Consider the following 16,970-nt stretch of genomic DNA (forward strand, 5'->3'; position numbering starts at 1 on the left):
ATTTAAGCCAGTATGCCGCGGCCTTGAATGACATTCTACATCTCGGAGCATGTCATAAGATCCCATGGCTATCTAAATTAAAACAACTGGTGCAAGAGCTGGGTTTGGGAAAGTTTTGGGAGAGTCAGCAGCCACCTCCTAAACCCATTATGAAAAAAATCTATTGGGATTGGGTTACTGCTGCTACTTTGAGGTCGCAGCGAGGTCCCCTTACTGAAAAATTTCTAGGCGTAAAACCTGTTCCTAGATTGGAGATGCTCCTGGATTTCATTGAATCCCCCTATGATAGGGCACTATATCTCAAGCTAAGATACGGCACACTCCCACTATTTGAGTTTCAAGGAGGGTGGAGAGCTGGGTTGGAGGCTGCAAAAGGTTGCCCAGGTTGTGCTTCCACCAAAGAATCTATTGGTCACTTTCTGTTTGCTTGCAGGGCTTATAAACATCCCAGGTCCCGATGGCTGAAACCTATATGTGTCAACCTGGGTTGTAAGTCACACTTGGTGGCCTTGCGGATTTTGACGTATGAGACATCAGTGCCCTGTGTCATTTGTGGGACGGCTACATTTCTGGGCAGGGCTTGGAGGATTAGACAGAGGCTCCTTGAGAAGCATTAACTTTTGAGTAAAATTTCACCTTTCACACCTCTGCCTTAGCTCCTAACCCTCAAGCAAAGATGTCGCCCTATCCTCCCCCAAATGGTATTTTTTACTATTAAATATCTTCCCATGTTGTTCTTCGGCTAATGAATTATGCTGTTTTAATCATGTAACATTTCATCTTGTATATATGGAGCACTTGTTGTTGTAATGGGCTTTTTTTATTTATTACTGTTTTATAATGTTTTATACTTTTATGATATTTTATATATCGAATAAAGTTACTACAACAACAACAACAGTTATAGGCTGTGGTTACTGACAAGTGTTAAATTGAACAGCAGGACCAGCAGGCCATTTGCAATGAGTGGGCCTTGCTAGGGAAGTTTGAAAGTGCACAGTGAAGAGCTCCCTGTGGGTCCAAATTATGAAGTGTCTGTTTGTTAGGGGTCAGATCTTTTAGTGTTTCTGATGGTTTGAGTGGGGGGCGATCTGACTCCTTATCCCCCTTTGCTCCTGTTGTGTTTGTGCTTATTTACAAGCCCCTTGTGTTGCCGGTGTGCCACTTTTAACATGGGAAAAAGTGGCGCATCGGCAGAGCAAGGGGGCTTGTAAATAAGCCCCTATGTTGTGAATGTCCATCAGTTGGGCTTTCTCTTTTCTGTATTTTAAAAATTTGATAAAAGTTTGCATTCAAATTAGATCATTAATAAATTTAACACTATTGAAAACACAAACGACTCAGATAGAAAAATTGACAAAAAGAACAAACTAGGGGGCATATTTACAAGCCCCTATCGCCATAGGAACGTCAATTTTCATGATGTTCCTGTGCTGATAAACCCTTCACCCTATTTACAAGGCGGCGTTTAAATAAGGCCCCATTTGACGCTACACTTAACATGAAAGGGGCGGGCAATGGGTGTTGCGGTGAGCGCTCCGCCGCAACACCCATTGATTTTGACACTGCTCCCTATTTACAAGGGTGGTGTAAATAGTAGGTAGTGCCAAAATTAAGACCAGGGAAGACCTGGTCTTACCAGGGCAAAAAAAAGATAAATGCTTAATTTATCTATGTTTTTTCTATTTCTAAGTGTGCTGAATTGTGCAGCACACATAGAAACTGCAAATCACCATGAACGATTCTTCATGTGCAGGGAGGTGTCCCTTCCTGCACATAAACAATCATTTTAAAAATGACGATTTGCAACTTCTGTCTATGCTTCAAAATGTGCCACACATAGAAGTTACAATTCGTCATTCTAGATTGTTTATGTGCAGGAAGGGACACCTTCCTGCACATAAACAATCATTCCCCCAATGCAGACACACTTGCCTCCTGGTAATCATTGTGTTTAATAAATCATTCATTCATTCAAAAAGTCAGAGCTTTCCTCTTCCTACCTACACTCCTCGGTGTCCTGGTATTTCAGTTTGATGGTGCATGCTTTTGAAGTAGAGCGAGAGAATATTCAGTCAGCAGCAGTGGAGGGTGCCAAAGATGACTCTGACCTGCATGCTGGTAAGACATTGAGCGGACATCGAGACTCGACTGGGGGGGGGGCCAAAACACAGTTAATCAGTGGCGGCTCCTCCACAATGGCGGAAGAGTGTTGCCCCACGGCCTGTCCCAGAGCCACCAAACGAAATATAAAATGATGTTCTAGCATCGTTTTATTTTTCGTTTGCTGGCTCTGAGACAGCTTGTGAATGAAGGAGCGGGGCATGGGAGGGGAGAAGAGGAGTGCTTGTGCACTCCCTAAGTATGCACAGGTGTTTGGCCTGCTGTCTCAGGCCAACCAAAACATACATGCTCACTTAGGTTTCTCCAGCCTGGCTGCATTCAGCAGCCAGGCTGGAGAAACCCCACAGACTCCATGACCTGAGTGGAGCGGAGCGTCGTCCCTGCTCCCTCAGGCCAATCCCTGCGCTGCTCTTCTGCACAGGGATTGGATGGGAGTCTGTTCCTGGGGCTGATGGGACCAGGAAGAGGCCAGCAGGAGCGATGCATCGAGGGAGGCGGGAGGTGGGAGGTGGTGTCAGTGTTAAATGAACACGTCCCCCCCCGGCCTCCCCTGTGTACTCCACCCACCCATCTCACCACCCTTTGTTAGTGGCGGCCGGCACTGCAGTTAATGTCTGCCCACTGTTACTTTGCATGATACAGAGTAGACTCTCCCAGAGTCCATACTAGACTAGACAACCAAAGAGAGATTTACAAGCTGGCCACAGGAAAGAACAGGCAAAATACACACCAGACATTTGCAAAGTGGTACAGTAAAATGGGGCTGAACACTGTGGAACTTGAGATCTGTGCCCCCCTGTCAGGTGTTATTGTGATTCGAGGACTCCTAAAATGGAGTCGCCCAGGAGGAAATGAGGAAGAGCAGCAGCATGTATGGAGGATAAACTTTAGTGGAGAAGGACAATGGAGACCAGTGTGAGAGTGAAAGATAAGTGTAGGTGAGCACTGGAGGTCCTGAGGCAGAGGGTAATAATGGCAAATGGTAGAAAGAAGTCCATGGCACAGGGAAAGGGGCAACTAGCTGCCTGATCAAGTACAGATTGTAGGCACACTTTGTCAGCCATGCATGAGAAAGGGGGTCGTCTTCAGTGGCCTATGTCTTGGCCCCTCCCTCGCCCACCTCCTATGTGACACTTGTTTTGTTGGAATTTACCCACCACCCCACCTCCCCAGTGGGTGCGGTGTTGGGTGGAATTGACTGCACTAAAAGCTTTGCAGCTGAGAACATTTCTGTTCTGCTGGTTTAGGGAAGCTCCTGTAGCCTCCCACCCTCCCCTGCGACCCTTAGCCTGTAGCAGCTCCTTGGAAGTAGTTATTTACAGAGATTCCCCCTGTACTTTGCCTGCTCTGCCAAGCGACACTGTCTGAGACTGCTCCCTACCAGTTTAGTGCCCCTTCATTTGTGGTGCTCACAAATTCTCCCAAAGACAAGCATAAACATATACACTAGTGCCTCTCCTTGATGTCTAGTATGGTGTGCCCACAAATTGATTATTCAGAATTTGCAAAAATTGTCATCCCATTATTTGTTTCTTTTTTCTAGCTTTTCTTTTCTTTTTAACATTGTTTGCACTTGTGGGAAATGTCCGCCGAGGAGTATGGCTTTTGTTATGAGCATGTGCTCTATGATTCCTGACGAAACCACCTGTCTTGTGACCAAGTGAATTGGGGGCATATTTTCAAGCCAGGCGATAAAATTATCGCCGCTTTAGCGGCAGAAAACTGCCGCTAAAACGGCGATAATGGGCTTGATAATATGCTCTATGGAATTCCAATTGAAGCCCACGTTAAATGTCAAGGACGTCTAACATGGGCTTCAATTGGAATTCCATAGAGCATATTATCAAGCCCATTATCGCCGTTTTAGCGGCAGTTTTCTGCCGCTAAAGCGGCGATAATTTTATCGCCTGGCTTGATAATATCCCCCCAAGTTTTCTGCTGAAACTTTGTGATAAGCACGTGCTCACTGTATGAAGTACAGTCTGCGGCCCGTAGGTCTAGAATGCATCAAGTAGATCCTGTCCACACCATATAAAACTGCTTAAAAGTAAATACATAAATTACTATATAAATCATGCCATCTAAGGTAAACAACTTGTTTAAAATTAGTTATATATCGCTAATGAAGGCACAATTCATTACAGTATGAAGTTGTGCCTGTAAAATGACGCCTCTTAGTTATGCAGTATTCTCATATCTGAAAATATGTGAGCACCAGCGATTGTCAGCTTTGAGCCTAAGGCTTTAACATCGACGTCTAACATGTCTGCAAAACAGGCAAATTATGAATTTGATCTGAATCAATGTTCTCATGTTTAAAAAATATGAAGGGATTAAAAACAATAACAATAACTATGGGGCATATTATCAAGAAACGGAGTTAAAATTATCGCCGCTTTAGCGGCAGAAAACTGCCGCTAAAGCGGCGATAATGGGCTTGATAATATGCCCTTGGGATTCATGGGAATTCTCAAGGCCATATTATCAAGCCCATTATCGCCACTTTGGCAGCAGTTTTCTGCCGATAAAGCGGCGATAATTTTAACGCCGGACCTTGATAATATGCCCCATAGATGTTTGGCCCTTTTCCCTTTCTGCTGTTCTCAGCACTGTGAGGCCAATTCACTCGGCCAAATCTAGACAGGGTTAACCTGAATGGCTATTTTTAAATAGGACCTTCCTCCTCGACTTTCTGACATTCTGTACCACACAAGACCAAGGAGCATATTTACAAGGCGGCGATAGAAAATGATCGCCGCTTTTGTGGCCGTTTATCGCCTAATTAGCAAGGGCACGCTAATGCGTGAAACCTTGCATTAGCGCACAAAATCTTAACGCCCAGCTTTGCATCTCTAATGAGATGCAAAGTGGGCGTTCCTGACATGACATGACAGGAGAAATGTCGCTAAGCGACATTTCTCGTTTCATCAAGCTCCACGCTATGAAGCATAGCGGCAAGAAAAGTAGCGATAACCCCTGTTATCGCTACTTTCCTTACTCCTGCTTCAGGACTGACTTAGCCATGATATCCTATGGAAAGTGGATATCATGGCTAAGTTAGTGGGGCCCTATCAACAAGCTAATGTCACATTTCGCGAGATTATCGCTGGGTTTCCAGCGATAATCTCAAGTTAGGCAGTTAGCGCTAGGATTTTTATCGCTTTTGAGATAAGCGTTGCTAATAGTACGCTATCTCAGCGATAAAAATCCACGCTAGCCGGCGATAATTATCCTAGCACTAAGTGCGCTTAGCGATAATTATCGCCGGTTGTTGCTGACATGCCCCTAATTCCTTTTATAGTAAATGCTGCATCCAAACTCCACACACATACTCCGCTATGTTTTGTGGTCATGAACGGCAACAGGTGACACTGTGCCCAGGCACGCTATGCATAGGAAGTGAATGAAGCAGTGCAAATGGGATAAGAAGAGCCCAAGCTGCAAATTGTTTGCGTCATTCAATTAATTTGCCATCTTTGTAGCGCCCGGAAGTAGGAAAATCCAAAAAATTTGGCTGGGGTTCCAATGGCGAGGCTATCCTCAAGACTATTGGTTTCCTGTGTGGGGGTGGCTTGAATGGGTGTACTGAGCTTATGGGTTTTAGGATCATACCTCAACTTGTCACTGAACACTGGTAATCAACAGTAAGTTCTTCATGACACTTTAAAATGGGCTGAATTTATACTGCGGACACCGTATAGTTTATTTATTTGTAATTCTGCAGATTTCAGCTCTGCATCACCAGATATGGAGGTCCGGTTGGTCCAGGTCTTGTCTGCTGGGTCTGTCATTGGGACAGGGTAGATGAATATTTAGGAGCAAGCCACGTGCCTGCACACTCTAGTACAGGGTTGGCTGCAGTAAAGTCACACACAACCGCCACACCCCTGCCTATGGCCAGTCCTATTTGTGAAGATAAGTCCTTTTAATGAGGCCTTGTCTGGGCAGTGCCTGCACAGTCTCTTTGAGACATGTTGTATTCAGAATATCGGCTTTAAGTTCTGCCCATGTTCTACCCATGTTTATAATTGGCGTCTTGAACTGTCTTTTGTAAATACTTTTTTTCATTGGTAAATTTGTTTAGTAGTCCCTCCTTAACCCCTCCCTTTCATCTATTGTAACCTCCCATAAGGACTGCCTTGTTACATGTGATCTTACTCTGTACCTATTAATTACAGTTCGGGAGCACTCTTTTGTTAATGAGTTTTTCATAGCTCGTGTTGGAGGCACGACAGCTACGCACTGCCTGACCGCACTTCCCAGACCATAATGGTATTTTTTATTTATTATATTACTTTTGTTGCAGCACAGCATGCCATGCTTTATCTTGAAGTATGGCGGCTGCTTGTTTCTTTTGTTCTGTATATCAAGGCTGGCCCACCTTCATTTTATTAATAACTTAAAACATACTTTAACTCTCAGTGCAGTGCCCCTTTCGCGAGCGCCACACTTTACCTTTTACTTGCAGCTCTGGCGCTGCATCTCACCGTGGGGTACTCTCTCTACCTCCACCAAAAAAAACCTTGCCTATTTTACACTCCTACTGGGACTGCTGCCTGCTTAGGGAGACCCCGCCTTTAGCTTCAGCCGGACATTCTGCCTTGAATAGATGTGCCGCGGCCGCCATTTAGGAAAAGGTTGGCTCTCCACCATCAAGAGCGTGACACTTATATTTATGACTGCACTTCTCAGACCAAAATGGTGTTTTCAATGTATTATATTTCTTTTGTTGCAGCGCTGCATGCCACGCTTTATCTTTAAGTATGGCGGACGCACCTTTCTTTTGTTAAGTACGGCACGGCTAGCCCACCTTCATTTTGTAAATAACTTAAAACATACTTTAACTCTCAGTGCGGTGCATGTTTCATGAGTGCCGTGCTTTATCTTTTACTTGCAGCTTCTGCGCTGCATCACACCGCGGGATGTCCTCCCTCCACCGAAACAATCTTGCCTAGTTTACACTCCTCTCGGCACCGCTGCCTGCTTAGTGAGACCCCGCCTTTATCTTCAGCAGGACGCTCTGCCTGTAATAGACGTGCCGCTATTTAGGAATAGGTCACCTCTCCACTGCCAACAGTGCGTCACTTGTGTTTCCGACTGCACTTCAAAGACCATAATAGTATTTTTAATGTATTATATTACTTTGGTTGAGCGCATCACTTATGTTTCCGACCGCACTTCCCTCACTATAATAGTATTTTTTATTTATTATATTACTTTTTGTTGCAGCGCGGCATGCTGGGTTTATCTTAAAATATGGCGTCCGTGCCTTTCTCACCTTTTGCATATTGCGCGTGTTAGACCTGGCACCATTGGCGTGGGTCTCCCTTCCATTGTTTGCTGTTGCTCCTCTGTTTTTGCTGGTATTAGATGCTCTGGGTGCTGTGCCACTGCCATTCAGTGCCACAGCGCGAATGTTCTCCCTGTGTAAATATGACATGTGAATTGGTATATCCATGATTGACTTATTTGGTTTTCCTGTTAGTCCCTAGTAGCGTGGCCTGTGTGGGCCCAGGGCGGGTAAACCAAATGCTGCTGGTGGGCCTGCAGCGCTGGTTTGCGCAACCCACAGAAGCAGCTTGTAAAGTGTGTCTCAGACCTGCCATTGCAGAGTTTGTGTGCAGTCCAGAACTGCCATCTTGGCTGTGAAGTGCACCCACTTGCCAGCCCCTGAACCTTCCCTTGGCATCATGTAAGTCACCCCTATGGTAGGGTGCATTGTATGTGTAAAGTAGGACATGTTCTGATGTGTGTAACATGTCCTGGTAGTGAATTACACCCAATTTAGTTTTTCACTACTGTAAGGCTACCTGTTCTTCATGGGCCAGAATGGGAGGTTTGACTATTACATTCTATAGTCCTAACTGACCCAAAGAACATGGTAGAAAAACGTGTTTCGTATGCCTGAGCTCAGCATATTAAAATACAACTTTTAGTGAAGTTTATTTTTATATTCTGTGTTTGAAAATACCACTTTTAGAAAGTAGGTATTTTCTTGCCTAAGCCTTCCAGTGTGCTCTGCTGTTATGTGTATTGGCTGTCTGTTTTTGGAGGGACAGGGCAGGCTGAGTCAGACCTGGGTTGAATAGAGATATCTGCATTGGCGGATGGGGTGGGGTAGCTCCATGACCTGAATAGGGCTGTGCCTGGCAAGGTGAATGCTGGCTCCACCTCCCACTGTGCGTCTGAGGCAGACCCCCTCTTTCTGAAAGGAAGGATGCAGCCTGGCAAACAAAGTGCTCCAGGACTGACCAGAACTGGTTATGTCTGGGTTCAGTGACTTGTAGCTTCTTAGAACAAAGACTTTTGGGGTATAAATATCTGTGCTCAAACCCCTACAATTTGTATTGCTCCTGGACAACAAGAAGAACCTCTGTCTGTGTAACTGAAGGAATCTGCAGGAGAGGACTGTCCCTGTTCTTGTGTGCTGTTTCTTGGACTGGCCTGCAGTGGTTACTACTGGACTTGGAAGAAGAGGAAAAGGACTTTGAAGGAATTTTTATTTTTGCTACAGCAATCACCCAAGGGCTAGAAGAGAGCTAGCCTCCTGCAGGAGTCTCAGGCACATCAGACTCCACCACCAGCCTCCTGTTTTCTCCCAGCGAGGATTTCTATCGGCAGGTGAGGTTCCTGTGAGTTCCAGGGCCTCTAGTTCTACTGTGGAGAAGAGAGTGCTGAAAATCGTCGCTAACACCCGTTAGCGAGCCGCCGCAGCTGAAGAGCGTAAGGAAAATCATCGCGCTGCTGCCGCTGAGTGCTCGCTACCGGAGATCATCGCATCACCTGTTTGCGGGCTGCCCAAGGCTCGCCAACCTCAAGATTATCGCATCACCTGTTTGCGGGCTGCCAAAGGCTCGCTACCCCGAGATCATCGCATCGAGTTCATCGCTTCACGACATCGCAGCGAAGGACGCCGAGCGTCCGCCATTTTCATCGCATCACATCAGGATCATCGCTCCCTCGCGGTGCGCCATTTCTTTTCATCGCAACAAGATCGCACACGCAACAGGCTCGGTGCATCATCCTCCCTTCGCGGCAAGGATTTCAACGCACCGCCTGCTTAGCGTAGAGAAGTTTGTCGCTTTGTCCTGCACACAGATCAGTGCATCATCCTCCCTTGCGGCAAGGAATCAACGCATCGCTGGTCACGCGTGAGGAAAATCATCGCTACAACTCCTTAGCGACATTTTGGTTGCTTTGCTACAGAATCCAGGTATTTTGTGAGTAAAAGGGTCACAGAGACCACTGCCTTGAACTGAACTCCTCTTTGCACACCTTGAACTATTTCTGCAGCATTTTAAGAGTAACCCTATTTTTCTAGTATTGTGGATTTTTACTGTTATAGGTCTTGTGTTAAGTCTATATATAAAGATACTTATTTTTATAACTACTTGTGTGGTGTCCCTGTGTAGTGTTCCTCACTGTGTTACTGTGTATGGTCATAAATGCTTCACACACTGCCTCTGAGATAAGCATAACTGCTCGTGCTACGTTACCACAGGGTTGAGCAGGGGTTATCAAAGGGTGTAGACCGCTTACTCTGACTTAGGAAGAAGGGTCCCTACTTGGACAGTGGCCAGCCATTGCGAACTAGAGACCCCCATTTCTAACAGCGGCTCACCCACCTCCATTTTTAAATACCTTAAAACATACTTCAACTCTCAGCATGGCACCCGTTTCACAAGGGCCATGCTTTATCTGTAACTTGCAGCTTTGGTGCTGCATCTCCCCGTGGGGTGCCCTTCCTCCCTTCACCCAATAAGCCTAACAATTTTACACTCCTCCCGGCACCGCTCCCTGCTAAGGGAGACCACGCCTTTGTCTTCAGCTTGCTGAAACATGTGGCTTGGTATTTGTTAAATGTCAACGGAGCTGGCATGGCCTGGGATTGTGAAAAAGAGACAAAAGTTTAAAACATAAAGTTAAAAATACTCTTGCTTTCGTCTGCTTCTGTTGAAAGTGCTAAATGCCACTTGTTGAAAAAAGCAGTGACTGGAATGCGAATAATTGATCACCAGGCAAGCTGTTTGAGCCCAGGGCTAGCATCCACACCCCCAGAGCATCTACTCTTGCAAAGAGAGTGTGGGAACACATGCACAAACTCGCTTAACTCTACCCTTAATACCAGTATGAGCTGATTTCACTCTTTCTTCAGCACTAATTGTAGCAGTTCTGAAGAGCATTTAAACATAACATATGGGTACTTCATGATGTACAAAATACTACAGAAAATGACACACAATGGAGTTCTTTATTATATTACGGTGGGGAGCGCATATCTAGTGCATACGTAAAAACATTTGCATATGCGATGCCAATAGCTCCAATTCCAACCAATGCGGGACCTATTGCATTTCCTGCATGCAGTTTTGTAAAGTAAATACCAGTACCTAATTTGTGTCAGAGCACTATGTTAGAAAAGATTACATTTAAATTGCAAAGACAGGATGGTTCAGCTGTCATGTGTTTCCCGCTTGGCCTGTTGTAGTTTTCTCGATGTTAGGCTAACTGTACACATTGTAGGTCTCATTTTCTTTTGCACGTGTTACTATATAAACATGCTTTCTTTTGTACCACATAACACAAGAATGCAGCTGTTGTTTATGTGCACACATGTCCTATCACATCGATGAGTACATGAGCCACAAGCACGCACATGAAACGAGAGTGCTGAGACAAGAGCACTGCGTCTGCTGAGATGTAGAGCGTCCATCTGTGTATGCTACGTTGAATGAATGAATGAAATAATTTTATGAAGCACACAATTGCCCTAAGGTGTCTTAGCACTAAAGGGAGGGGTCTGCCAGTAATCCCTGAGATCTTTTATATAATCATTTAGCCTTAGTTGCAGAGGAGGGGGGTTAGGTCACGCTGTCCTATAAAATGACAGGGCTTTTCATGGTGTATGGATTATCAACCAATCACGCCATGTTTTTGTTATGCATTTGTTTTCTAATTGTGGCACATAGACTGCATTTTGGAGCACAATAGTTGGAATAAATATTCTAAACTTTCTTTGTGTCTACTCGTTATCTCATTGTGAAGAAGTACGAGTGAGAGATTGAAAGGGTGTGTCCTGTTACCGCGGTCCCTGAGAGGGTCGAGAGTGTTATGCTCTGCAGGTGCCAATTTACTTGTTTATCTGGAAATGTTAGGAGGGCAAGAGAGGCACTATAGCTAGTTGGTCTCTGGCTCCTAGATTCTGAAGTGGTACGGTGACGCAATCCCTACATACTGATGTTCTATGGTCCCAAGCATAGTTCTGTTCCAAAGCATAATCCCTGCAACACAGCAAAATAGAACATCAACCATGGAATGTGCAAGCTAGTACATTATCTTGTGCCTGCGTGGCAAACGATGGGACTCTTAACAAACTAAGTTTAACTTAATACTGATGTTTCAATAATGTAAAAATGAGCAAAAAATTTAATTGACATACTCTGCTAAAAAAGCGTAGACTGAGGAGCCTATTTACAAAGGTGAGTTTACAAGTGAGTAAATCTTGATGTAAAATCATTGCTTAATCTGCAAAATATAAGTAAAAAGTGCCTGCGCATTTGTCAGGAGGCAAGTGCAGCTCACACTACCCATTGCTGGCACTGCCAATGACAGTACTAACACAGCTACTAACCATTGCACTTCTACAAGTGTGACAATTCAGATTATTTATGGCCCCTAAAACAATAGGAATGGCTCAGCTAGCAGATATTAGTAAATATTTTTAATGTATATTTCATTAACCTCTTCCGTGCTCATGATGTCTCCCGGCCGTCATGAGTCACGATGGGCGTGTGCGGACGACGGCCGGGAGACGTCATGGCCACGCCCGAGAATGGAATGTCCAGCACTGCGGGAGCGCTGCGGTGGAATTTGCGCCGCAGCGAAGAGGTTAATAAACAACTGTGGTTATGTTTATCTCTAAACACAACTAACAACGCCCTCTATGACAAACTGCCTCAAGTGATGGTTCTGGCAATCAAGTGCAAGTGCCCAGCACTGGAAACCAAAGGCTGAAATTAAGCACTATGTGTAAGTTTACTCTTACACTTTGAGTAGCTTTACCATTTTTGGCTACTTACTATTTACTAATGTAAAGTTGCTCAAAAGTGTAGACTTGCATGTTGCCACCCTACGAAAAAGGAGGTGAAGTCAGTAAAAATGCCAAATATGACTAGAAAGTTACTGCTAGTAATGACTTTGCAATTGTATTTAACGTTCTGCACACTTGTCCGAGAACATCACATAGTAACGTATAGGGAAAAGTTCAAAAGTTTACTCAACTTTTAAAAAAATGAGATAAAATATTTTTATGTAAAACATTAAAATATAAAATAATATGATAAATTGTTCCAGCATTACTAACTTAATGTTAAATAAAAATGTAACAATTTGAAAATATGAAATCTAAAATAAAATAATCTTTCTGTAATTTAATTTAAAAACAATCTACAGTCAAAAATATATTTGATATTAATATATTTGATTAATATAAAATTATTAAATGTGTTCAATAGAATTAGTTACTAGTAATGTTTCTTAATCATATTGTTACTTTTTTGGCATTTAGAAAAGGTTATTTAATTTATTTTAAAACAAATATTTATGTTTTATTTTTAGAATTGTATCACTATTAAATAAAAAATGATTTTATTTTTAAACAGATTGAATAATTTAATTTATTCTAACATTATTTCAATTGGGGTTTTATTTTAAGTCTGTGCTTCCATTATGTTCTATGAATGGATGTTGCAGTAACTGTGAGTCACCATGGGTGTTGCTGGACATACTCCAGCTCAGAGTTGGGGCACATTTACAACGGGTTTGGGTCCTCTTTTGCTTTATTAATTCTAGAAGGGCAGTTTGTGAATAGCAATGGGCTTACTCCTTTTTTGGTGGGTGCATGCCCCTCCCTAAACTTCCCCCAAACCCTCCCTTAACTTGTGCCCTTTAGTTGTAAATATTCCCCATTTTCCAGCTACTCGCCTGTCCCTTCTGCATTGGACATGCTGATGCAGACCCTCCGCATGAAGGTTGGTGAGTTTTGTAGTACTACTAAGGGGCTGATTCCGATGTTGGAAGGCCCGGAGTCCATCCGCCATCAGTTGGAAACTGGAACCGAATGACCTCCTGTCGTCGGTTCCAGCCCAGCAAGTAGGATGCGACCGAACCCTGTTCAGCAATCCTATACTTTACAATGGGAGCATGCATTCTGAATGGAATGCATGCTCTCATTGTAAAGAGCAGGGGTGCAATTCATCCCTGCACCTCGTGGCACGGACCTCAAGGTGCCGGCCACTGGTTGCAGGGATCAACAGGGGGGCACCATAGGTGCCGCCTAGGTCACCATTCTGCGGCCTTGCACCCATAGGGGCCTTGCTGGGGCCCCCAAAGACAGATTGCCAAAGCTTTTTTGTGTCAGTAAGGCCGGCACAGAAAGGCTTTAGGGATCTTCCATCGTAATCCCTTGGCCGGAAAGAGCTGCCCGAGGGATTGATGGAGGATTTCTGAATGGCAGCCGGGCTCTCTGAGCCCATCGGAGGCCATTCAGATATCCAGTTTGGATTCCTTTCCGACCGACCCCATCAAAATGTGTCGGCCGGCCAGACGATTATGATGCAGGCTAAAGGGCTCTGACCGATGGTAATCTCAGCTGCATAGTAATCCGGCCCTAAATGTACTATAACATGCAGTTTTTAAATAGGCCCCTATATATCCATTTGTTCCATAAAGGAATGAGGTACATGCATTGTTGATACATTTAAACTAAAAGAGAATTTACCTTTTGAAAGCAGCTTGTCTCGCATGGTATAAACTGTTTAATCGGGGATCCCATGGCCATCTCCACAGTGCGGATTGATCGCACAAGCTCAGCCAACTCGCTTGGTTCCAGAGACGCCTGGTGGTCACTTCCTCTCCAGGTTTTGTCCAAAGTCACATGTCGTTCCAGTACTTTGGCCCCCAATGCTACCGCTGCAATGGAAATGGCGATGCCACCTTCATGGCCAGAGTATCCAATCGGGATGTCAGGAAATGCCTCTTGAAGTGTCTGCAAGAAAGAAATAATATATAAAAAGGAGTATTGTGTATGTAAAAACAGACTATATCTCCCTTATTCGTTCAGTTATAATGAATCATTGATAAGTATTCTGTTTGTTCAATCTAAAACCTTTTCTTTGTCATCACACATTGCCTCCAAGTCACCTTGCTGCAGAACAAAAATCCAGTTTTTTCTTGAATGAATAAATATACTTATTGAACTCAATCCTACACCGCAGAGGCATCTTGGTGCTAGCAGAGTGAGAGGATGAGAGAACAAACAGAATAATGGCAGTACCTTCCAAACTGTTCGGAACTGATCTTAGCAGGCGTATCACAAATGTCTTCATATTTAGATGAAACGATAGGTTTTTATTATCTTGCAAAACACTCTATAATCCACAGTTGCTCGGAGGGCACTTGGCAGTTGGTTTAGGTCTTCGTGGCTTGAACTGAAAAAAGACTTTCCACCTATTCAGACTTTTTGAACCGGGAAACAACTGCAATAAGCCCCAAGGAAGATCACAAAACAGAAACAAATGATAAGTGTATGGGCCAGACGTAAAGCTTTGAAATGTTCTCTTTGGAAACAGGGGAAAGGTATGCAAGGCTTCAGTGATGTGCTCAGATTTACAAATTCCAAGAGGTAGCCTCAGAGCTGTATTCTGTGTCTGATGCAAACTGAATGAAAAAATGAAACTGTCACTCTACAAAGAGTCATGGTCATATAATAATTTTCTATTTGATCTTGTTCAATTTTAACATGTATTTACTCATCCAGGTGTGCAGTAAGGCAAGGCTTAAGAAATTGCTGAATCTCCTCAGCTGGACAGCCAAAGCGAAACTGAAACAAAAGCCCGCAGCATATGGCATAGGTTCCTGGCCATCCAAATGAACAAATGAAGGGAATCGAAAGTAGAATGTGTATGTTAAACAAGATCAGGGACAACGGGGAGCCCTGGGGTCCTCCACATTTCACCTGAGTTACTTTGGACCTGAAAGGGGTCATTGAGAGCAAATAACCTGGACTTGCCAAAAACAAGGCAAAGGCACACACAGAAAGGCCTATCTCTGCCAAACGCTCGCTCATGATGGCATGATCAACCATATAAAACGCTGCAGAGATGTCTGAATGAGGCCTGTCCAGACTCCACTTTAATAAGTTCAAGATGGAGATCAGAGTGGTTTTGGTCTCCATCTAAGGGGCATATCATCAAGCGGCAGCGATAATTATCTCTGGCCGCCTTTAACGTGCACATTCCTAATGCCGTCTATCGCCGGATTCTATCGCCCGGTTAGCGAACTATTACCAACGTGCATCGCCGAAGCAATAGAAATCCCGGCAATAGCGGCAGAAAGCGGTAGTATCGCAGGAATTCCAGCGATAAAAAACCGCGTTAGGAGAAACATTGTAGATAGGGAGATGTGGACTTAGTTTAACAATCCACCTCCCATGATATATATGCCTAAGTAGCAAATATAGCAGGTGTAAGAAACCGGCGATATACCCGGTCAGCGCTACTTTTTATGTCGCTAGACGGCTTAGCGATTTCATTGTTAATAGGGGGAAGCCGTGTTAGCGATTATTTTCGCTGTATTCCAGACGTGAACGCCAACCTTGCATCTCATTAGCGATGCGAGGCAAGGCGCAATGGATATGGGCGTTAAGGCATGGATTCACACGTTAGCGGGTCCATGCTGATAGGGCGTTAAAATTATCGCCACTTTTCGCCCGAAAACGGACGCTAAAGCAGCGATAATTTTATCACCTCTCCTTGATGATATGCCTCTGCATCTCTTAATTATACAGTACTACAGTTGTAGGTGGATAATTTTATCGCCTTATCAGCAAAGACACGCTATTGCATGTTTTGCTGACTTATCGCCAGTTACATCAACGCCCATCTTTGCATCGCTAATGAGATGCAAAGTGGGCATAACTCACAGAAATTACCAGGAAAATGTCGCTAAGCGACATTGCTCCTATTATCAATCTGCATGTTAACCTGTGCAGCGATGATACAAAGGAGCACTAACCACGCTTATCGCAGGTTTCTTCACGCCTGCTTTTCTTCTGACTAAACCATGTTAGCCTATGGGTGGTGAATCATGGGGCTGAGACCACCCAGCCCTATCAACAAGGTATCGCCTGTCGCTGTGCATTTATCACTGGATTTCCAGCGATAATTTGCACCTTTTTGCAACTATCGCTGGTTTACATATCGCATGGGAGATAAGCGTTGCTGATAGCACGCTATCTCAGCGATATCAACCAGCGATAGCCGGCGATAAATATCCTCGAGCTAAGCACGCTTAGCGATAATTATCGCCGGCTGTTGCTGATATGCCCCGCCGTGCAGGTGGCAAAAGGTCCGTCTGCATAATTACCGTGGGGTCAAAGTCTGCATACTTTGTCACGCTTCATTAGCTCTACTGCATAGTTGCCAACTTCCCCGTTTATGCAAGTGGAGACTGTCCCGGGTAATATTGTTGCAGAAACTCTTTATTACACATAGGTACGCAAACAATACCTTCTATCTGCTGCAGCCCGGTGCAGCCCGGTGCAACAAAGTGTACCGGGAATATTTTTTCAATTGTTGGCAACTATGCTACTGCAATGTCTCCTTATCAAAGATATTTCTCATAGCAATATTAATCTCTCCTTTACCAGGTTGACTATGACCACCCAGATTCGGATATTGCTCCATTATGTTTTAGGTCGCCTACCCTTTCCTTGCAACCCAGCAAACAATAGTGCACCCTCTCTCTAAAGGAACTTTCTAATAATAATCTTTGCCACTGTCCCCCAG

At 44.3% G+C, this 16,970-nt stretch overlaps 1 protein-coding gene across 1 annotated transcript in view; it reads right to left on the reverse strand.

Moving 5' to 3' along the window:
* The window catches only part of LOC146861956 (N-acetylneuraminate-9-phosphate synthase-like), a 118,713-nt gene that overhangs the window by 66,019 nt on the left and 35,724 nt on the right, over nucleotides 1-16,970 (reverse strand). The window contains exon 5 of the mRNA XM_085641116.1: nucleotides 13,904-14,170. Within this exon, the coding sequence (XP_085497242.1) occupies nucleotides 13,904-14,170 (267 nt within the window). The remainder of the gene's footprint in view (nucleotides 1-13,903; nucleotides 14,171-16,970) is intronic.

Source organism: Triturus cristatus, chromosome 2_2 (genome assembly GCF_964204655.1).
Source record: "Triturus cristatus chromosome 2_2, aTriCri1.1, whole genome shotgun sequence".
Lineage (NCBI taxonomy): Eukaryota > Metazoa > Chordata > Amphibia > Caudata > Salamandridae > Triturus > Triturus cristatus.